This window comes from Pristis pectinata, chromosome 15 (assembly GCF_009764475.1).
Source record: "Pristis pectinata isolate sPriPec2 chromosome 15, sPriPec2.1.pri, whole genome shotgun sequence".
In the NCBI taxonomy this organism is placed as follows: Eukaryota; Metazoa; Chordata; class Chondrichthyes; order Rhinopristiformes; family Pristidae; genus Pristis; species Pristis pectinata.
The window spans coordinates 48,982,985-49,006,800 of NC_067419.1; the positions used below are offsets into that span (position 1 = coordinate 48,982,985).

General features: G+C 48.5%; 1 protein-coding gene across 5 annotated transcripts in view; it reads left to right on the plus strand.

Annotated features, from left to right (window-relative positions):
* The window catches only part of LOC127578297 (anoctamin-4-like), a 113,346-nt gene that overhangs the window by 74,725 nt on the left and 14,805 nt on the right, over positions 1-23,816 (plus strand). For all 5 annotated transcript variants that reach the window (XM_052030160.1, XM_052030158.1, XM_052030161.1 and 2 more), the window contains exons 12-19: positions 1,876-1,936; positions 2,856-2,938; positions 4,193-4,333; positions 6,121-6,285; positions 11,651-11,687; positions 12,970-13,081; positions 15,809-15,866; positions 19,834-19,931. In XM_052030160.1, coding sequence (XP_051886120.1) covers positions 1,876-1,936; positions 2,856-2,938; positions 4,193-4,333; positions 6,121-6,285; positions 11,651-11,687; positions 12,970-13,081; positions 15,809-15,866; positions 19,834-19,931 — 755 coding nt within the window. The remainder of the gene's footprint in view (positions 1-1,875; positions 1,937-2,855; positions 2,939-4,192; positions 4,334-6,120; positions 6,286-11,650; positions 11,688-12,969; positions 13,082-15,808; positions 15,867-19,833; positions 19,932-23,816) is intronic.

Consider the following 23,816-nt stretch of genomic DNA (forward strand, 5'->3'; position numbering starts at 1 on the left):
TCCCTCTCTGGTCATGATGCAGGTGTACATAAAACTCCGATAGTCCTCCTGTCCAACCATTCAGAAATCGCAGTGGTCCAAGCTCTAGCTCACCAGCTAACTCATGCCCTGCTCCCTTCTGAATGACCAGGGCTCTGGTTCCCACACTCTCTCTCAGCTGACTGGGTCCCGTTTTCTGCACTCCCTTTAAACTTAAAGGGTTCACATTCATTATAATACTGTACAACATCTTAAAAAGTGAATTAAAGATGCATTGGGGTATTAATAGGGAGTAACGTTCAATAGTCTGGAAAACTGGCTAATCCTGCACCACCAGAGTCTAGAGTGCACCGGGTTAGCGGAGTTGGAAATTGTTTTTTTATTGTCACATGTACCGAGATACAGAGAAAAGCTTTGTTTGTGTACCATCCAGACAGATCATTCCGTACATCGAGGTAGTAAAAAGAAAACAGAATGCAGAATATAGTGTTACAGTTACAGAGAAAATGCAGTGCAGGCAGACAATAAGGTGCAAGGGCCACGACGAGGTAGATTGGGAGATCGAGTTCATGTTTATCATGTAAGAGGTCTGTTGAGTCTTGTAACAGCAGGATAGAAGCTGTCCTTGAGCCTGGTGGTCCGTGCTCTCAGGCTTTTGTATCTTCTGCCCCGATGGGAGGTGGGGGAGAAGAGAGAGTGGGTGGGGTCCTTGATGATGGCTGATTTACTGAGATGGCAGGAAGTGTAGGCAGAGTTTTGATGCTACAAGATGGATGAGGTCCTGGTACAGATCCATTTTTGGCACTTGCTTCAATTGTGAACCTCAACCCTGTTTCATCATTGATCTTCGTCCCTCCTCCCTTTGCCAGGCACACACTTGGGCACGTTCAAACACGTTTAAGCACCAAAAGTAGTTGCAATCCAATTTCTGGGCAAAGTTCTTGACCAGTCACATGAGAGCAGGAGTAGGACACTCACCCCTGTGACCTGTCCCACTACTGAATTAGTTTAGCTGCGGCTATCTGCTTTAACCCCATCACCCTCATCTTGTCCAGCATTTCCACTCTGACTCTCTTGGATACCCCTGCGTTCCCGGTGGGAGAGAGTTTGACATTTCTCGAGCTGCCTTGCTCCAGTTTACAGTGAAGACCGGAGACTGCAGATGTTGGGATCTGGAGCGCAAAAACAAACATCTGGAGGAAGTCAGCGGGTCAGGCAGCACCTGTGGAGAGAAATGGATAGTCAACGTTTTGGATTGAGACCCTTCAGTCCTGATACAGAGTTTCGACCTGAAACGTGGACTATATCCCTGCCTCCAGAGATGCTGCCTGACCTGCTGAGTTCCTCCAGTAGTCACCAGAGGTGATGGGGCAAGATGTTGGTGGGAACTATTTGTTATATGTGGTTCATGACCAACGGAGGGGAGTAATTAGGGTGGGTATAACATGGAAACAGAGATGCTGGAAGCCCTCTGCAGGTCAGGCAGCATCGATGAGAAAGGAATTGGAAGAAGTTGTTGGGCTGATGAGCACGTTTGGGTCGTTACCCTGCAGGCCGTGTGTGGTGCTCTCCCAGTGCATTCCCAAATCACCCTGGTGCTCCCAACTTTAAACTCAGGACGTCAGTCTCTCCAAGTGTTCAGGGTTGTGTCAATTGCCCTTCAACACTTTGACCTCGGCGACCAAATTGCCCTGTGCTTTTGACCCTCGTGTATCTGGATTTCTCTCCTGGTGGTGGGGACAGAACTGGTTTTGGAAATCTCGACCTGGCCTGGTTGAGCATTTGGCGGAGTTGGAGATTGAAGCAGCCGGCAGGGGTGCAGGGGTTGGGGAGTTGGTGGGCAGAATGAATTCCCTCCCGTTCTCCAATAACGACACCGATCTCTTCCACCCACAGGTGACACATCTGTTTGACAATCAGGCAACTGTATTCTTTGCAGTTTTCATGGCAGTCTGGGGTAGGTGTTCGTTGTCACTGAGGAAATCTCACCTCTGAATCGCTGTCTGGGTTTTACTGCTGGTTAGTTTTCTTTCCCAATTACTCCAAGATTTGTACAGCGCCTGACTGCTTTAGACTGGAGCCACAGTACACAGGGCACCCACGTAGTGAGGAGATGGACCTCGTGGGTGATGTGAGCAGACAGCTGATTGCTTACCTCTGAGTCAGAGGTCATTGTGGGTGGGGTGTTGGCAGGGGTCTGCCCCCTGCGTGGGTGGGGCATTGGTGGGGGAGGGCCATCCTGTGGGAGGAATAACATGATACTGTATGGACACAGGCCCTTCAGCCCATCAAGTCTCTGCTGACCAAGCACCCATTTACACTATTCCCACCCCCCTCCTTGTGTTTCTCCCCACTTCCCCCATCCTCTTCCACCCCAGTTCTCCTGCCCCCCCCACCCACCTACACTGGGGGTAATTTACAGCAGCCATGTAACCTACTGACCCTGCACGTCCTTGGGATGTGGGAGGAAACTGGAGCACCCGGGGTAATCCCAGGCAGTTATGGAGCGAGCACTCAGACAGCACCAGTCAGGATCAAACCTGGGTCTCTGGAGCTGTGAGGCAATGGCTCTGAGCTGCCCTACTGATCCTGAGGCAGGGTGACCCTGTGGGAGGGGATAGTGTGAAGGGAGTACCACACTGTGGGCACAGGACTCCTGCATCACTTATCTGATCGGTATGGCTTTGGGATCATTCTGTGCACACACGCCTGCTGCCTTTCCTATCGTACCGGTCCCACCTCTGAGGTATCTCCCTGGGCCGTGAGGGGTGCTCCAGGAAATCCACCGCGTCCCCACCGCCTCTTTACAATGCCTCTGCCAAATTGCTAGCCCCCTCTCCCAACTGTAACCTCCCCTCTCCTCTCTCCCACCACAGCCACCGTCTTCCTGGAGTTCTGGAAACGCAGACGAGCTGTCATTGCCTATGACTGGGACCTGATTGACTGGGAAGAGGAGGAGGTTAGTGACTATTAACCAGTGACTACTAACCAAGTATTGCAGTTTGAGTGTTGAAGCAGCTGATGAGGTCTACAGGTAGCTCGTTAGAAAATCAGCGGATGTTAATGGAGACGGATTGGGTTCACTGTACGTTCCTCGGTCCAGGACCAATTCACGGGACGGTACCATGAGTGGAACTGCTGCCTCATAGCTCCTGTGTCCCAGGTTCAATCCTGACCTTGGGTGCTGTCTGTGTGGAGTCTGCACATTCTCCGTGACTTTGGGGGTTTCCCCCGGGTGCTCCGGTTTCCTCCCACACTGGTAAATTGGTTTATTATTGTCATATGTACGGAGGTACAGTGAAAAACTGTTTTGCATGCCGTCCATACAGATCATTTCATCACATCAGTACATTGAGGTAGTACAGGGGAAAACAATAACAGAATGCAGAATAAAGTGTTACAGTTACAGAAAGTGCAGTTCAGGCAGACAATAAGGTGTAAGGGCCACGACGAGGTAGATTGTGAGGTCGAGTCCATTTTATCGTACCAGGGAACTGTCTTATAACAGCAGGATAGAAGCTCTCCTTAGGCCTGTTAGGTTGGTGAGTTAACTGCTGTAACATGACCCAGTATGGGTGAATGGCAAAAGAATTGACAGTTGGGGGGATGGTAGTTGATGGGTATGTGAGAGAAATGATAACTTGTAGGGGCACAGATGAGGAGAGGGGAAATGGGACCCATGAGATCACTGGGAACTGGCATGGACCTGTTGCGCTGAATAGCCCAGTTAAGACGAGCACAAGGATGGGCCGTGTGAACCACTCTGTAACATGGGTTAGAGGATGGGTGGAGAGCGTGACTGGAGCTGTTCACCTTCCACGCGTGAGCATCCCTCACTCTCCTGCCTGTGACCCTGGCGCGGTGTTGAGTTGGATACTCCTGGGCACAGACAGGAGGTGCGGGAGCCCTCTCCCATGGGAGGTCCGTGCTAAGGGAGCACCCCAACACCGGAAGGGGCAGTGCCAAGGGAACACCGCACTAAGCCTAAACAGTATTATGATTAGATGGCATGTGGCAGTGGACTATTTAACTGGGAAGGGCATCGCGCTTCGAGTACATTGGAGGTTATGAAGACGAGTGATTTTCTGCTCTCTCTGAATTCCTGCTCTGGTCACTGTCCCAGCTGATGTCACTGGCTGAGAACTCGGTCCGACCGTAAAACCTCCGGCAAATTCTCAAAGGAAAGTGGAATTTATTTTTGTTGTTCCTGCAGGAAGAAATCCGCCCACAGTTTGAAGCGAAGTACTCCAAGAAGGAACGTGTCAACCCAATCTCAGGAAAACCAGAACCTTATCAAGCTTTCACTGACAAGTGCAGCAGGATCATTGTATCAGCTTCTGGAATATTCTTCATGGTTAGTTAATGTGAGAGGCAGAATGCACTGCGCAGGTGACCATTCAGCCCATCTGCTGGAGCTCTGCTACACCAGGGTCGTTTCCCGCTCCATCTGCAGTACAGAAACAGGCCCTTGATCGGTGATGGAGTTCACAGGTTTGGGAGGTGCTGTGGAGAGCTGTGGTTTGAAGAGTTGAGGGGAAAGATTTAAAAGGGGACCTGAGGCAACCTTTTCACACAGGGTGGTGGGTGTGTGGAATGAGCTGCCAGAGGAGGTGGTAGAGGCAGATACAGTCACAGCATTTGTAGGGAATTTAGGTGGATGGATAGGGAAAATTCAGAGGGACGTAGGCCAAATGCAGGTAAATGGGACTAGCTCAGGTAGGCAACTTGGTCGGCATGGATGAGTTGGGCTGAAAGGCCTGTTTCTGTGCTGTATGACTGAGTACCTGGGTTTATCTCGTGGATGGTACACACTGCAGCCACTGTGCTGCTGGTGAAGGGAGTGACCACCCCATCAGAGTCCATCACAGTGCATCGTGTAGGCAAGGTCCAGACTGTCTGTGACTCCTGGACTTAACCAATGTTGGAGCAACCATAAGGAAAACTCTCCACACTGGTGCCGTACAGCTAAAACACTGCCCGGCAACTTGAACAGAGTGCCAGTCCTTGTTTGTGAGGTTGTTGCGGACGGTCACTGCCAGAGTCATTGCTGACTTTATCATCGAGGATGTTGTGGGCATCTCAGTGTGTCAACATCTGGTGTCAGTGTTGTACATGAGCACAGACACACCTGAATGTGTGCATCACTGCCATTCATTGAGAGCACTGACCCGTGAGTTCCATGGGACACAAGTGTTTGCCTAGAACTGCCAAGGCAGGAGTTCCATCACTCAGACCCAGTGATGTATAGCTACCCGAACATTTCCCCAGTCTCTAAACTTCCCATTCCCGCACTCCCCTTGCCTTGAACAAAAGGGGGGAAACACTTGGCCCCTCACACCTGTTCCATTGTTCAATAAGATCACGGCTGATCTCAGTCCCATTTTGCTCCACTGACACCAACCTCTTGATTTCCAAAATATCAAAAGAATCTGTTGGTCTCTTTCTTAAATATGAATGAAAAACACGATGATGCTGGAGGAACTCAGCAGGCCAGGCAGCATCCGTGGAGAAAAGCAGGCGGTCAGTGTTTCAGGTCAGGACCCTTCTTCAGGACTGAAGATAGGAAAAGGGGAAGCCCAATATATAGGAGGGAAAAGCAGAGCAGTGATAAGTGGACAGAAGAGGGGAGGTGGGGTGGGCACAGGGTGGTGATAGGTAGATGCAGGTGAGAGATAGTGATGGGCAGGTGCGGGGGAGGAGGGGAGAGCAGATCCACCGGGGGATGGGTCACAGGTGTGGAGAGAAAGGGGGGAAAAGGTAGAAAAGAGAGAGGCTAGGAAAGAGAAGAAACATGGTTTGGGGTGGGGGGGGGGGGGGGGGGGTGGAATTACCTAAAGTGGGAGAATTCAATGTTCGTGCCGTTAGGCTGCAAGGTTCCAAGATGGAAAATGAGGGGCTGTTCCTCTGTGCTTTTCTCCACGGATGCTGCCTGACCTGCTGAGTTCCTCCAGCATCATCGTGTTTTTCATCTAGATTCCAGCATCGGCAGTTTCTTTCTTAAATATGCTCAGCGACTGCTCCTCCTGGGCTGAATGTTCCAAAGATTCACCACCCTCTGGGTGAGGACATTTCCTCTCTCCTCCGTCCTGTCGTTGGCCAGTGGTGAGTTTGACAAGACTGCCTCTGAATTCATTCTGACAGATCTGTGTGGTGATTGCTGCTGTGTTTGGGATCGTTATTTATCGAGTGGTGACCGTCAGCACCTTCGCTGCGTTCGAGTGGGCTCTGATTCGAAACAACTCCCAGATCGCTACAACAGGGACTGCGGTGTGCATCAACTTCTGCATCATCATGCTTCTGAATGTGGTGAGTTTCATGAGTGAGACGAGAAGGTGCATTATTTATGGGTCTGACAGAGAATCCCCTGGTTTGAAAAACATCGCTGAGGAACTCTATTAAAATTGGTTGCAGTAAATCCACTGCTCAAAGTTTCAAATGGAGACAGGCTTCATTAAGTTTAAATCTGTTTTGAGAAGAGACAGAGGGGAAGTAAATGGGATCTCTGAACCCTGGCAGGTTGTGGCTAATTCTGTGACTGACTGAAATGGAACGTTATTTATTCAATTACTTCAGTAGTGTCCTTGCTATTGTCATCCTGTCACCATGATGTTGCCAGAATTATTCCTTCAGTGCATCTTTTCCTCACACAATGTACCTGGCTCAAATCCCCTTTAACCTGAGTGATACAACAACAGACACTGTGGTGATACTGAGATAGGCTGTTCTCTACTGAAAGAAAGTAGTAAGGTTTTCCCTGGAGGTTGAACAGAAGCAGCTCACTGCAGAGGTCTGAATAAAGCTGCTGTTAACCATTCCAGGGGAAGTGCTTCCTAACATCTCATTTTGTTCTCTTTTAGCTTAACAACCTGAGAAAATAGGAGCAGGAGTAGGCCACTCAGCCCCTCAAGTCTGCCCCACCATTCAATGTGATCATGGCTGATCTGCCCCAGGCTTCAACTCCTCTTGTGTCAGTTCCCACAGCCTTCAGTCCCTTGCTCATAAAAATATAGGTACTTCCTCTTTAAATACCTCCAGTGATTGAGCTTTCATAACCCCCATATCTGGGAGTTGAACACCCTTTTGCTGGCAAGTCCACGTCGAACGTGGAAAGTGTTTAAGGATCAAATATGTAGGGTATAGGATAGGTATGTCCCAGTTAGAAGGAAGGACGTGAATGGCAAAATAAGGGAGCCTTGGATGTCCAGAGAAGTGATGAACTTAGTCAAGAAGAAAAAGGACAAGTATGTAGAGCTTCAGAAATTAGGATCATACAGAGCACATGAGGACTATAGAGAAGCTAGAAATGAACTCAAGAAAGGAATTAGGAAAGCCAGGAGGGGCCATGAGAAGTCGTTAGCAAGTAGGATTAAGGAGAATCCAAAGGCATTCTATACCTACGTCAGGAATAAGAGGATAATGAGGGAGAGGGTAGGACCACTTAAGAATAAAGAAAGGCATCTATGTTTAGATGCAGAGGATGTGGGTGAGGTTGTGAATGAGTATTTCTCTTCAGTATTTACCCAGGAAAGGGACATGCAGGACACAAATTGGAACTGAGGGCAGAAACATGTTAGGGCATTTAGAGGTCAAGGAGGAGGTAGTGTTAGGTCTCCTAAACAGTATTAAGGTGGATAGATCCCTGAGGCCCGATGGCATATACCCCAGGTTACTGAGGGAGGCAAGAAAGGAAATTGCTGAGACTTTGACCAGGATCTTTGTATCCTCTTTGACCACGGGTGAGGTCCTGGAGGACTGGCAAGTGGCTAATGTTGTTCCTCTATTTAAGAAAGGAACATAGGAAAATCCGGGGAACTATAGACTGGTGAATCTCAAATCAGTTGTAGGGAAATTGCTGGAGAAAATTCTTAGATAGGATATACGAGCATCTGGAATCCAATGGCTTGATTAGGGAAAGCCAGCACAGCTTTGTGAGGGGCAAGTCGTGTCTTACTAACCTGGCTAAGTTTTTTTGACAAGGTGATGAGAGAGACTGATGGCGGTAGAGCTGTGGATGTAGCTTGATATAGATAAGTTACAGATGTGGGCAGAGAAATGGCAGCTGGAGTTTAACCCGGATAAATGTGAGGTGTTGCACCTTGGTAGGACTAATGTCAAGAGGCTGTACATTCTTAAGGGCAAGACCCTTAACAGTGTTGAAGAGCAGAGAGACCTTGGGGTGCAAGTCCATGGGTCATTGAAAGTGGCTACACAGGTAGACAGGGTAGTTAAGAAGGCTTATGGAATGCTTGTTTTCATTAATCGAGGTATTGAGTACAGGAGTCAAGAAGTTATGATGCATCTCTATAGAACTCTGGTTAGGTCGCATTTAGAGTATTGTGTGCAATTCTGGTCACCTCACTATAGGAAGGATGTCGAGGCTTTAGAGAGGGTGCAGAGGAGGTTTACTAGGATGCTGCCTAGATTAGAGGGCATATGCTATCAGGAGAGGCTGGACAAACTTGGGCTCTTTCCTCTGGAGCAGCAGAGCTGAGGGGCGATCTGTTGGAAGTGCATAAAATTATGAGGGGCATAGATAGGGTGGACAAGCAATATCTTTTCCCCATTATTGAGCGATCCAATATCAGAGGGCATACATTTAAGGTGAGAGGGGGTTCAAAACAGACATGAGGGGTATGTTTTTTTTTACTGAGAGAGTGGTGGATGCCTGGAATGTGTTGCCTGATAGGGTGGTGGAGGCAAATTGATTAGGGGCTTTTAAGAGGGGCTTTGATGAGCACATGAATGAGAGGAAAATGAGGGATATGGGCATTCTGTAGGTAGGAGGGATTAGCTATGTCAGCACAACATTGTGGGCCGAAGGGCCTGTTCTGTGCTGTACTGTTCTGTGTTCTATCTTCCTCGTAAAAATAATGAGGTATTCTGTTATATAAAAAGTGGTGTATAATGCATATTACTGTTGGCCAACAATGTTCAGAGTACAAACTCAGGAAACAAAGAAGCAATTGAAACCTAACATAAAAGAATGTACTAGGGAGTTGGGAAATAGGATTACAGCAGACTGCTTCAGCTGAAGAGGGCTCAGTAAACTGGATAGATACGTCCTGTGTAGTAATTCTATTGTTGCAATGTTACCAAACTGCAATGTTACCAAACTACAATGTAGTGTCTTTTTTTTACATGTGGCTGATAACTGATCAGAGATCAGTATGTTCCAACACTGAGCCTGATGAGTTTCTGGGTAGTGTGAAACGTAGAGGTGAGCAGAGCGACAGCAGTCATCTGATTAAAGGACAGCAAAGCCCTGTGGGGCTGCTGAGCCTCGTGTTCCACGAATGTTAGGAACATAATTAAACTCTGGTTAGGCAGCATCTGGAGTATTGCATTCTGTTCTGGTTGCCCCATTATAGGGTTAGGAGACATTCACCAGGACACTGCCTTGATTAGAGGGCATGAGCTATAAGGAGAGGTTGGACAATCTTGGGTCATTTTCTCTGGAACGGCAGAGGCTGAGGGGAGACCTGAGAGATGTTTATAAAAATTATGAAAGGTGTAGGTAGAGCAAACATCTTATTCCTAGAGTTGAAATGTCTAGTACCAGAGGGCATGCATTTAAATTGAGAGGGGGAAAGTTTAAAGGAGATGTGTGGGGCAGGTTTTTAACACAGAGTGGGGTGGGTGCCTGGAATGCACTGCCAGGGGTGGTGGGGGAGGCAGATATGATAAGAGGCTCATAGTGTAATTGGGCATTATTAGCTTAATTACGCAGTGTAACTACTGTGGACACAGCTCAGCACATCACAGAAACCAGCCTCCCCTCCATGAACTCTGTCTACACTTCCCACTGCCTCGGTAAAGCAGCCAGCATAATGAAAGACCCCACTCACCCCAGACATTCTCTCTTCTCCCCCCTCCCATCAGGCAGAAGATACAAAAGCCTGAAAGCACGTACCACCAGGCTCAAGAACAGCTTCTACCCCATTGTTATAAGACTATTGAACAGTCCCCCAGTAGGATAAAATGGGCCCTTGACCTCACAATCTACCTCGTTATGGTCTTGCACTTTACTGCCTGCCTGTACTGCACTTTCTCTGTAACTACACTTTACTCTGAATGTGTTATCATTTTACCCTGTATTACCTCAATGCACTGTGTAATGAATTGATCTGTATGAACGGTATGCAAGACAAGTTTTTCACTCTACCTCAGTACATGTGACAATAATAAACCAATTTACCAGTTTAGTTCAGCACAACATCATGGGTCAAAGGGCCTGTTCCTAATCTGTACTATTCTGTGTTCTGGAATTGAACAGCTGCTATTGATGAACTCTGGAGAGGGGATAATTTTCTTTAATTTTACTCTGCCTGATGCTGGGAATTAACAGACCCTTCTGAATTTAACTTCCTCTCGGCTGGTTACAATCTACATCTCCCCTCTTATGCCCCTTGAAGGTGGGCTTTTGTTCAAGAATGTGCAGAGTGAGATTTTCCCTCATTAGCACCTAATCCCACCCTATACTACAAACGCTATTTGTTTGACACCCCAACCTTCAAGGCATGAAGGAGACATTTGGAAGTGTCTCTCACCTCTTTCCCCAGGACCCATCGCCAAGCTTTGCTGTTTACATCAAGTCTGCCTTGGATCTTCCCACAGGATCAGTCCCCAAGCTCCAACTCCTTGCTTTCACCAGCCCTGCCTCCTCAACAGTGACCAGTGCCCGTGACTAGGGCGAGATGGGCGGTGGTAATGGAGGATCTCCTGATGCTCTGCACTTGACCTGTCCTCAGAACAATTGCTGCAACTCGGGCTGCTATCTCAGTAACATTACAGCATGAATGTGACCCTGCATGGAGAACACAAGAAGTAGGAGCAGGAGGAGGCCATTCGGCCCCACCAGCCTGCTGCACCACTTCACGCACCTGCTAATTATCTACCTCGGGTCCACCTCCTCCACTGCCCTCAGATCCCGGATTCCCTTCATGTCCAGAAATCTACCCATCTCTATGTTGAGTGAATTCGATGACAGAAATTCCACTTCATCCAGGCTGGAGAATCCCAAAGATCTCCCATCCTCTGTGTGAAGACATTTTTCCTCTTCTCAGTTCTTAATGGCTGTGACTCCTGGTTCTAGACTTCGCAAGTGGGGGAAGCACCTTCCCTGCACCCAGCTTGTTGAACTCTATCGAACTTTGTAAGTTTGAATGAGGTCCCTCTCTTTTATCAAAACTGGAGAGAATAGATGCCTGGCCTACTCGATCTCTCCTCTGACAGATCCACCATTCCAACTAGTCCGGTGAACCTTTGCTGTGCTCCCTCTACAGCAGGTCATTTTCTCCTGTAGGAATGGAGACCAGAATTGTACATGATGCTCCAGGAGTGATTTCACTAAATTCTCAAACTAAAGAGTAGGCCATTTAGCAGCAAGGTAAGTAAGAGGAGAATTCATGTCTTCACTCAGAGGGTTACAGATCTTTCCCTGCAGAGGGCTGTAGGTCCTCAGTCACCAAGTGTGTTCCAGAATGTGATCGACTCTTCACCACAATGGAGTTGGGAGATTACAGTGTGAAGTGATGGCATCAACATCAATTGAATGACAGAAAATAATCGAGCAGAATGGCCTTTATCTGCTCTTACTACTTGTATGTAAAAATGTGATGTAAAAATACAATCCTGCCTGAAACTGCATTAATGTTACGATTCTATCTTTCAGCTGTACGAGAAAGTTGCACTTTTGCTGACCAACTTAGGTGAGTGTGTGCTTCCCGATGTGTTGACTCTGGCTGAGACTCTGTTGGGGCAACCTGCCTTCTAGGAATCACCCTCAATCTCCTGGCCCACTGGCGTGACCCCTTTGCATTTAAACCCTACATTGCTTATAGAATCTGGTGTCACAGGAGAGCAGGCTGCCTATTGTGCCTGTGCTGGCTTGTTGGGAACAAGTTTTCATGTTGTCCCTCTCCCCTGCCCTTCCCCGCAACAGCTTTCCCTTTTACATATATGTATCCAGTTTCTTTTTGAAAGTTCCTATTGACCTGTTCCTATCGCACTTGCAGACACTTCATTCCAGATCTCAGAAACCTGTGGAGATTCTTTAAGAAAAATTTATCTTCCCATCAGATTTTAACCATTTTTGTCAGACTCTCAAATTGTTTGTTGTGCCCAGTTCCAGGGAGTTATCTCCTCTTCCAGGGCCACAGGATTTGCCAGCCAAGCAATGGCCCTGGGAGCACGGGAGAGGGAGAGGACCCAGGAGGCTTGGAGATGGTATGCGGGAGGGAATCCTGGGAGCAAGGTGGTGAGAGCTCGGGTCCACTGAGCAGACAACTGCACATCTGTCTCACCCTGGTTACTGTAAACCCACCCACAGTGGGGCGTGTGTAACATAGGAAATATCATCTTCTTGTGACATTATCTTTTAGGGTTTAACCAAAGTGGTTTGATTATGCCTACAACCAGATTTGTGGTTGGCCAGTTATCACATGGGTGAACATCTTGGCCTGAAGAAAGTTTGAAAACCATAGTTGTAAAACAATCTGATGTGGTTCAGGTCAAGGGAGGGTTGGGGTGGGGTCCAGTGGTGTCTGCTGGGACAGACCTGCTGTTGCTGTTTTGACCTGTAATTATTTTTTGTTTTGTTAAAATCACTTTTTATTCAATGGATTTGAACTAGGGTATCTCTTTTTTTTCTTGCATATATATCATTACTGAGCTTCAAGTTGCTCACATCCGTCCTGATGTTTTTAAAAACAAAAAATGCTGGAGATGGCCAACAGGTCAGACAGCATCTGTGGAGAGAGAAACAGCCAATGTATCAGGTGTGACCCCTCATTCAACATCACCTCTGCTTCTCTCTCCACACACGCTGCCTGACTCGCTGAGTGGCTCCAGCATTCCGTTTTTATTTCAGATTTCCAGCATCTGCAGTGTTGTTCTTTGTGACATTAAGGCCAGATGTGATGGGTAGTCTACCTCACAGCCCAGGAATAAATCCTGAAATCTTGTGTCACTCTCTCTCTCACTGTCTTACAGAACAGCCTCGTACAGAATCAGAGTGGGAGAACAGCTTCACACTGAAGATGTTTCTGTTTCAATTTGTTAATTTGAACAGCTCCACATTTTACATAGCGTTCTTCCTGGGCAGGTAAATCATTTTCATTCTGCCTGAGAGTGGTATTTGAGTGGACTTCAGCAACAAACAATCTGCTGGAGGAACTCAGCAGGTCAGACAGCATCTGTGGGGGAGGAAAAGAATTGTCGACATTTTGGGTTGAAACCAGGATGCTGCCTGGATTGGAGAGCACGTCTTATGAGGATAGGTTGAGTGAGCTAGGGCTTTTCTCTTTGGAGCAAAGGAGGATGAGAGGTGACTTGATACGAGATGATAAGAGGCATAGATCGAGTGGACAGTCAGAGACTTTTTCCCAGGGCGACAATGGCGAACGCAAGGGGGCATAATTTTAAGGTGATTGGAGGAAGGTATAAGGGGGATGTCAGGGGTAAGGTTTTTTTTTACAGAGTGGTGGGTGTGTGGAACACACTGCCGGCAGAGGTGGTGGGGGCAGATACATTAGGGACATATAAAAGATTTTTAGAAACATGAATGATAGAGAAATGGAGGGCTATGTGGGAGGGAATGGTTAGATTGACCCTAAAGCAGGATAAAATATCAGCACAACGTTGTGGGCCAAAGGGCCTGTACTGTGCTGTAGTGTTCTATGAAACCCTGCATCAGGACCTGAACACAACGTTGTGGGCCAAAGGGCCTGTACTGTGCTGTAATGTTCTATGAAACCCTGCATCAGGACCTGAAATGTCAACAATTCCTTTCCCCCCCACAGATGCTGCTCGACCAGCTGAGTTCCTCCAGCAGATTGTGTGTTGCTCCAGATTCCAGCGTCTGTAGTTTCTTGTGTCTCCATTTAACCTGACTTTGTGTTTTGCAAGATCGGACCACGCTCTGAAGGTGTTGGCCATGTTTGGCATCTGCTGCTGGTTTATTGGGTGTGGTGGAGTTGGTGGGATGGGAAACGGGAGCAGGAATATGATGGAGGTGCAGGGTTTCGTGTAGCCCAGATCCATGGATTTCTTGCCTCTAAGCCCGGACACCCTCTCAGTTACCGGCAATATCTGCTGCCATTCCCAGCTTTGAACAGTCCAGCTGTGGTGGGTTAGGCTGAGGTTTCCTTCCCATGATTCTCCCAGTGCTGGTAAATCCCACATCCGATCTCCATGTGGTTGGTGAAGGAGATATGGCATTTCCAAGCCCTGCAATGATAAAAAGATCCAGGGAAAAATAATCAGAAGAGTGATTTGCAGTTTAAAGAGCTTGCACCAGCACAGAGGTGATGGGCTGAAAGGCCTCTATGAACTGAATATTCAGCGGTCCTTTGGACCACACAGTCCATGCTTTGATGCTTTCAATTTAAAGGTAAAGTGTGTCTCAATGCAGATAATTTAAAGGTAAACTCCCCCCTGGCTGTTGATGGGAATTTAAAGGGGCACTGTTGAAAGTAGCAAGAAGTTGAGAAAAATCAGCTGCTGCTTGTTGGGTTGTCCAAGTCCTGTGTAGATGTGGGGAGAGATTCCACCTCCCTCACAGGCAGCAAGTTCCAAATTCTCAACCCCCTCTGTTTCCTCCTTGTATCTTTTCCGATCCATTTTCCCAATTTCCCTGAGGAGGGAGGTCCTCCCAATTCACTCTAACCAGTGCCCATGTAACATTGCCCACCTTAGTTCAGCCTCGTCTGGCCCTCTCCTTGGGCATCATCGGATACCCTACCCTGTATCCTGGGTCCTGTTCCCCAGTTTACCCTCAAACACCGTCCAGTTCCCTAGAGTTAATTCCGTAGCCTCTGTATCGTTTCCCTGCAGCTTTTATCCACCCTGAACCACGTGGCCAGTTCCCGGCTGAATTTTAAGGAGTGTCTTAAAGTGGGACAGGGAGTAGAATTGGGAGAAGCCAATGAGAAAGCCGAAAGAAAGAAGTGTGCCTTGATTGGCCAGTTTCAGCTTGAACTCTGAGCAGGAAGTTGCGGCCAGTTGCCATTTTGATGGGACATTTAAATCATCCCTCAACTCCCCCTACTAACTGAGGGGACTTGGAAGTCCTAGTGCAGGATTCCCTAAAGGTTAACTTGCAGGTTGAGTCGGTAGTAAAGAAAGCAAATGCAATGTTAGCATTCATTTCAAGAGGGCTAGAATATAAAAGCAAGGATGTAATGCTGAGGCTTTATAAGGCACTGGTCAGATCACATTTGGAGTATTTTCAGCAGTTTTGGGCCCCGTATTTAAGGAAGGATGTGCTGGCATTGGAGAGGATCCAGAGGAAGTTTATAAGAATGACCCCAGGGATGAAAGGGTTAGCATATGAGGAGTGTTTGATAGTTCTGTGCTTGTGCTCACTGGAGTTTAGAAGGATAAGGGGGGGATCTCATTGAAACCTACTGCGTTTTGAAAGGCCTGGATAGAGTGGACGTGGAGAGGATGTTTCCAGTAGTGGGAGAGTCTAGGACCAGAGGGCACAGAATAGAAGGACGTCCCTTTTAGAACAGATGAGGAGGAATTTCTTTAGCCAGAGGGTGGTGAATCTGTGGAATTCATTGCCACTGGCAGCTGTGGAGGCCAAGTCGTTGGGTATATTTAAAGCAGAGGTTGATAGGTTCTTGATTAGTGAGGGAGTCAAAGGTTATGGGGAGAAGGCAGGAGAATGGGATTGAGAGGGAAAACTAAATCAGTCATGATCGAATGGCAGAGCAGACTCGATGGGCTGAATGGCCTAATTCTGCTCCTATATGTTATGGAACGTGATGCGGTAGCAGTGAGGTTGTGACGTGCTGCTTTCACTTGGTGTTTCCATTTTTGCCCTCAGGTTGACAGGCCGTCCCGGAGCGTACCTGAGAGTGCTGAACAGGTGGAGGTTGGAGGAGGTGAGAGTCGCACCCTGGCAGGTAATTCACCTGCATGTAGAACACTCCCCAGCGAGTGCAGTGACTCCAGCATGGCCATCTGCTGCTGGGTCGGCTGGCCCATCCACAGGATGTCCTCATTGTGACCCAAATCCAGACCACCTACCTGCCCAGTGGCCCTCTAACCCATCTTGCCCACCAGCACAGCCCCCATCTCCAGTCACTCCTCCTCTCACTAACTCCTGCTTTAGAGTGACACAGCACGGAAACAGGCCCTTCGGCCCATCTCATCCATGCCAACCAAGTTACCTCCCTGAGCTCGTCCCATTTCCATGTGTCTGGCCCATATCCCTCTAAACCTTTCCTATCCATGGACCTGTCCAAGTCACTTTTAAATGTTGTAATTGTTTCCGTCTCTACCACATCCTCTGGCAGTTTGTTCCATATCCCCAGCACCTTCTGTGTTGAAAAAGTTGCCCATTACTCCCAATGCATTCCCACTTTTCCCGCATATTTTCCCAGAGAATGACCCATTCACTACCAGGGATGGAAATTAAACTTTGGCTGGCTCGAAACACAAGAACGCTGGGCTCTATAGGCAGCCAGTGCTCTCTCGCACAGCGTGAGCTACCAAAGATGACTATCGATGACTGGGGCAGGGCTCTGGAGGTCCCCCCCAACCCCTTCCGCACCAACCCCGTGCTTTACAGGCTGAATATTAAGTTATTTGTTCTCAACCCCTCTCCCTATGTGTGAACACACACCTGTGAACATGTGTTAGTGCAAGTGCCTTGGTACCTTTGTGTTTCTACATGTATGAAAGCACATGTTTTATTGTGAACTATGTTGGCCATGAGTTGTACTTTTTTTTACAATGTTGAGGTTTTGCTGGGTTTTTTTGTCTGGTTCATACCAAAACGTGAGACTGGGATACTTTATCAGGCAGCCTCTCAAGTGGTGAGATTGAATCCACTCCTCCCTGTCCCCCTCAAACTCCTGTATAACTGGAATTGTTCCTCAGGCCCACTGTCGTCCTCCTGACCAACCTATCAGCCGCCCAACTCCAGAGGCCCTGTACCTCCCCAGCTCTGTTGTGAATCTCCTGTATCACCTGGTACACAGGGCAGGTATGTGGGCTGGGGTACGTTGCACTATATGTTAACTCCCACCGGATAGGTTTCTCCGGATTTCTTCCTCCCCATCAGCCTATGATTATATCCCTCCTCAGCAAGGAGGTTCCAAAGTTCCGTGTGGAATCACAGGATACATGGGACAGGTTGATTGGAACTGAGGGTTTGATTCTGGTCACAACTTGTGGAAGAACAAGGTGTCCAAGAGGTAGCCATAGCAACAGCCATGACTTTGGAACTGACGTTAGAACATTTGATGCACATGGTGACGAGATGCCAATTGTAATGCCACGGCAGGAGGATGTGTATGAGGGGACCAGGCTCAGATTAGTGTATTGTCATATCCACCACGGCATGCAGCTCACAGGGTGAACAGTGTATCAGAGGTACGCTTGCTAAATTTGCTGATGACACTACAGGAGGTAGGGAAGTAAGTTGGGGAGAGGACAAAGGGGTGCCAAATGGATGTGTGAAGGAGTGTAGTGTGGGGAACTGTGACGTTATCCCCATTATCTAAATGATGGAATGCAGAGATCTGAGCTGCAGAGGGATCTGGGTGTCCCACTACACTTTCTGCAAAAGGCTAGTGTGCAGGCGCTGCAAGTAGTTGTGACAGAAACGCAACGGTACTGTTTATCGCCGAGGGAATTGAATACACGAGTAGGAAGGTTCTGCTTCTAGTGTATAGGGCATTGGTGAGAGCACATCTGGAGTATTACAGTCTGCTGAATTAATGGATGTTAATGCATTGGAAGCAGCTCCGAGGTGGTTTACGAGACTGATACCTGGAGTGGGTGGGCTGTTGTATGAGGACAGGTTGGACAGACCAGGCTTGCATCCGCTGGAGTTTTGACGAGTGAGCGGGCACTTGATTGCAACATCTAAGGTCTTGAGAGGTCTTGTCAGGGTGGATGTGGAGGGGATGTTTGCTCCTGTGGGGGTGTCTAGAACTGGTGTCAAGATAAAAGGTCGCTCATTTATTACAGAGATGAGGGTTTTATTTTCCTGAGCTTTGTGAGTTCTTAGGATCAGACGGCAATGCAAGCAGAGTCTTTGGATATTTTTGAGGCAGGTTCTTGATAAGCGAGGGGTGAAAGGTCACCAGGAATGGGGAATCAGGGTTACAATCAGTGGCCTCGGCCTTATTAAATGGTAGGGCAGGCTCAGGGTCGAGTGGGCTACTGCTCCTAGTTGATATGTTGGCCTGGCTATTGCCCTATATGGATGCACTCACTCAATGACTATTGGTGTTACGTAGTGAGGCCCCATTGTGGAGTCCTTCTGTGCATTGGATGATGGCAGGGTGGATTGTATGGACTCTGGGATGATGGGGAGGGGGGGGGGGGTGGGGAGAGTCTTGCCAAGATGGCCATGAAAATCACCACAAAGGGGTGTGAGATTTGGTGGCTTCCAGACTGACACCACAGTCTGAGTTTCAGCTCCATGAAGCTGATGGGATTTTTCTCGATTATCCTGATCCACTAACCCATCAACACAACACTGTCCTTTACACAAATCTTGAGCTCCTCCACCCTGCAATAAGCTGGGCACTTGCTTGTTCCAAAGCTCCCAGTGATGTTCTGACTATCTCGCTTTGCAGAGCCAGCAGGGACCAGAGCGGAGGATGCTGTGGTTCTCGGTAGACCAGGCAGGGTCAGTGGGAGAGGAACCGTGAACAGCTGTGTCCACCACTGTGGGCAGCAGCTGGAGGCACCAAACCACCACTGGTCACTGAATAACAGTCTGCAGTCATCTGTTCTTGGCTGAGCTAAAGTTCATGTGCATTGGTCACAGACTCTGTTCCACTGACTTGTAGAACATAGAACAGCACAGGAACAGGCCCTTCGGCCCACAATGTCTGTGCCGAACACGATGCTAAATTAAACTAATCTGTTCTGCCTGCACAGGATCCACATCCCTCCACTCCCTGCACATTCATGTGTCTGTCTAACAGCCTCTTAAATACCACTGTTGTATCTGCCTCCACCACCATCCCCAGCAGCCCATTCCAGGCATCCACCGCTCTCCTTAAACTTTCCCCTCTCACCTTAAATCACTTCACAGCTGAAAGACATCACGATATCCAGTCCTTTCCACATTCCCTGTTGGTGTAGTGACCACGGACAAAGGCCCACCCCACAGTGTCATGAGAGGAATTGGACACTTTGAATTTCCAGTGTAATCCTGTCCATTTTACATTAAAGCTCTCCCTCGCCCCCTCCCCCCTTCCTCGCCCCTCATCTTCCGTTTCTCAAACTCTTCCCCCTTCAGTCTGAACAGAAACATTCTTCAGCACTGAATCGATTTTATTGAGTTGGTTACCTTGGCAGGGTGATTGAAATTGATATTTTCTTTACGATTTATCACAAGCTGAAGCTTCCCCTGAGTTTGTAGTTTATTGAAGAAATATCTGACACTTCAAGGCTCCCTTCAGAGCCCCAGGAATTTCCAACCACTGGAGTACGTTCAATGTGTAGAGACTGTTAAAATGCTGTGATCAATTTGCACACAGCAAGATCCCATAAATAGCATTGTGATATGTACCAGCTAATCTGCTTTGGCTGGGTTGACTGAGGGTTCGGTGTTGGCCAGGGTGAGAGAGTACGTCTCTTCTTATCTTCTGACTACACAGGAAGACGTTGCTTCTAAGGCCTTCAGTTGCCAGGTGGTACCCTGACAGTTTGATGCCTCATCAGGACTGTCTGCTTGGCTAGTGGACTCCAGACCCAGGGATGGGATTTGAACCCACGACCTTCTGACTTGCGTGGCGTGCTACCTCCTGAGCCACAGCATTGCTGCAGGGTCTGACTTGTGTAACGCAGTCCCCCCTCACCTCCTGCTCTTTGTCCCACCTGCAGTGTCACCCAAGTGGCTGCCTCATTGATCTCTGCTTGCAAATGGGAATCATCATGGTCCTGAAACAGACCTGGAATAACTTCATGGAGCTCGGCTACCCGTGAGTAAAGGCATTGGTGCCTTGTCAATAGTTCAGCACAAACAATTAGCTTCTGCTTCCACCCTCTCCCTCTCTGCTGGCTTATCCTCAGTCACCATCTCTGGTCTGCTTCCCATTTGGGATCACCCCACAGATGGCCCCCTTTCCCCACCAACGTGCAACTTGCCCAAGAGATTCATAACTTCTGTTGTGTTTAGCAGACTGGGTGCACCCTGTGTATGGCCCTCTCTCTACCTACAGCACAGAACCATGAGGTGTGGTGCCACAGGAAGTCCCCACAGCTCTTGGTTCTGACCTGCCATTCGATAACAGCTGATCTTCTGCCTCTGTCTACCTTTCGGGTCAGTCCCCACACCCTAAAAATCTATCAGCCCCATCTGTGAATGTCACCCTTCTGGGAGAAATGATCACTAAAATTTATAGCCCTGTCTGTAAAGAAATGTCTCTTCACCTCAGTCCATCCTCGTCAAGCCCTGGTTTTAGAGTCCTGAACCTGAAGAAAATGTGTCAACATCTCTCCTCTGCAGGGGCTGCACAAGGGGGTATGCAAGCTCCCAGGCACTTGTGGATGCAGATTTGCTCCACAGCGTTCTGGGTGGACGTGTGCTGTGACCCCTCCCATTCCTCACACTCCTCATTTTCAGTAAGAGCCCCTCTTGTTCTACTAAACTCCAGTGAATGCTGCCCATTGCCCTGACAGGACAACACCCTTTATCCCAGGAATCATTCCAGGAATCCAGTCCCTGAGCTCGGCACATCCTTTCCCAGGTAGAAGAGTGTGCAGTGCTCCCGCTGTGGTCTCACTAAAACCCTAAAGCCCTGTCCGATTACAGCCAGGCTTGCCTACCTAACACTCCAGACCACCGTTGTGGGCCTGACATTCATGCCTCCCATCTGCTGCAGGTGGTAGGCAATGTGCTTTGGAGCTGTTCTGGACAGGGGTGGAGGGTAAACTCTGTGCCTCCCTCCATCCACGGGTTCCTTTGCCACTCCGCTCCACCCAGGCCCAGCAGAGATTTTCTTCTGACTCTGTCCCAGTGTGTCCCTGTGTATTCTGCCTGCTTTCCCGGTAACACTGCGCCTGCTCTGGCCCAGCAGGGCCAGAGGAGGGCTGTGAAATCCCCCACTGCGGTCTCTGGGTCCGTGCACAGATCCCCTCCACCTCCCTGCCCCTGCCAACCATACCTACCTGGCCAAAGGGGTGAACTTATCCTCGGGGCTCTGAACTTAACACGGGCATGAAGGAGGCATTCGTTCCCTCAAACCTGCCCTGCCAATCTCCAACATCATGGCTGTTCTGCCTCGGCTCCATTTTCCTTCCCTATCCCAATATCCTGGACGGAGATCCCACAACCTCCAGGTGGAGAATTCCAAAGATTCACTATGCTCTGGGTAAAGAAATCTCTCCTTGTCTCACTTCTAAGTTCACCTCTCAGTCTGAGTCCTTTATTATCAGAAATCCCTCCATCTCCACCTTGTCTACACCCAGTGATGGAGCCTCCACAGCCCTCTTGAGTAGAGACTTCCAAAGGTTCAGCATCTTGAGTGAAGGCATTCTTCTTCCCATCCTGATGGCTAAACCCTTGTTTCGAGACTGTGACCCCCCCCCCCCACCCAGGGTAAACATCCTCCCTGTCCACCCTGAATGGTTTACAAAGAACACACACGGTGTCTGGTGATTAATGCAGAATCATCCTTGGGGGCAGACTGTTTTGGTTAGAAGGATGACAAAGCATGACTGGGATGATCTAGTCATGAGATGAGGCTGATACCCTCTGTCACTTCCATTTTAGGTTTAATTAGTTTTCTCACCGGTGCGTTGGTTTCTGAGGGTGGACTCCCTGATGCGGATTGAACACATCAGTCCACACGGTGAGGCATGGTGCATTTTCCAAGCACCAATGGCCCTCATCGGAGGGGGCTTATTTTGGGACCTCCTCACCTTCCAGACTTTGGAAGTTGTGACAAGAAGAAGGGTTTATTGAATGAGGTGGTTGAACTTGAACACTGGGTTCCCCCTGGGAGGGGATCACATGGTATACCAAAAGTGTCAGAGATACTCAGCAGGTCAGGCAGCATCTGTGAGACCAGGACAGAGCTAATGTCTCGGGCAAGTATTAGGAAGTGTAGGTCGTTGAGTCACTTGAAGGCCCCTGGATGAGGTGGGAGGATTCCCTGGTCTGTTATCTGCTCACTCACCACCTTCCCACAACAGACCACCTCAACACTGGTGTAGGCAGTAGGTGTACACATAGAGGACCAGAGCTGAAACATACAGACCTTTCCCACTCTGGACACTTAACCCCAGATGACGATGGAGCTGGGGTTAAGAAGTATCCATTTCCTGGGGATTGTAGGTAACATCCTGAGAAAGGACAGGTTCAACAGGCTGTGTTGCCCAGGGTGGAAATGGACCATTGATGATCCCTGGAAACAGAAACTGAAGTTGAGGAGAGGAAAGGCGGTAACCTGCATTTATTTAGCACCTGAAACATCCTAAGGTTCATTCTTTAACATATCTCAGCAAAGAAATACTTCTGATATTAGAAGAGGAAACCAAAGCTTGGTCAAAGAGTTGGGTTTTAAGGAGCCTTAAATGGAGAGCTTGGAGCAGGGAGGTGTAGGGAGGGAATCCAACAAGGCACAGCAGCCTGTAAGGATGTAGAAACCAATCAGCCCATCAGTCGGAGCACCCTACTCAAATCTTTCTTCCCTTTCTATGTTTCTCAGTCTGTGTTCCCTAGCTCCTGGTTCACAGACAGAGACAACTTTACACTGTCTGTTGCAAACCTTCCAATAGTCTCAACTTCATTATTTTCATGAGCAAGTCATCCTGTCATCTGATTGGTCTTTCTCACCATTCCTCTCCAGTGTCTCTCTCTCACAAACTCTCTCTTTTTCTGTTGCTGCCAGGTTCCAACGGGCTCTCAAAAAGGTTTTTGGAAAATTCCGGTTAGTGCCTCTGCCATCTTTTCCCAGCCTCCATTTAATCTCCAACTGCCTTTGAATTTATCACATTTCATATCTCAGCAATTTACTGACACTTGTACTGTGGGGAATGGTTGGACGGTTTCTGCTGGGAGACACCCAACTGTAGAGTGTCTCAGCCTGGGTTACGCTCTGCTGTAGGCAGGTTTAGTCTGGCTTGCACTTCACTGTTCACCAGTTTAACTTTGGGAGCTATGACATTAAACCAGCCACAACAAGTGGTTGCAGAGAGATGTACTCCACAATAAGACCCGCATTACCAAGTGGACTGCCCGATCCCTGCTGACGGGAGCAGTCTTGGGGAAGTATGTGGTAGCACGAGGGTTGTCTTTAATGAACATTGGGTAAGGACCAACAGAGAGAGTTTGCTCTCAGCTACTTCTCAAATCCACGTGAAAGACCTCACTCATTTTGTGCCCTCTGTGCATCACAGTAGGGTCTGTGGCTCAGACATTACTTCTGAAGTTTGGTCATTGTTACTGTGCCATCGAGCTTAGCATGCACAGTCAGATCCCACAGGCCGCTATCAAATGTTACTCTGAGTGACTTGCCCCTTGGGGGGGAAAAATGCAAGGGTTGTTCCAGGACAATTGTATTGGGTGCCAGCAGTGAACAGAAAGCCAGTCAATGGTGTAGGCTGTAAGCAGGTGTGGCTGTATCTACTGTAGGTGCAGTGGAGGCATGTAGTGAGGAATTACTTTTCCCAGGTGGATTTGACGTTAATGATGAGAGCTTGGCAATGGATCCCCTGGTTGGTGGATCAGTCGTGGGGAACAGACTAGGTTGTAACTGGAAGAACGGAGAAGGAATTGGTTTTGTGCAGGGAATGTTCAGGAGGACATGAGGAGGTGGTGATGGAGAGGCTGTAGCAGCATCCAGTGGGGACTGGGGAATGTG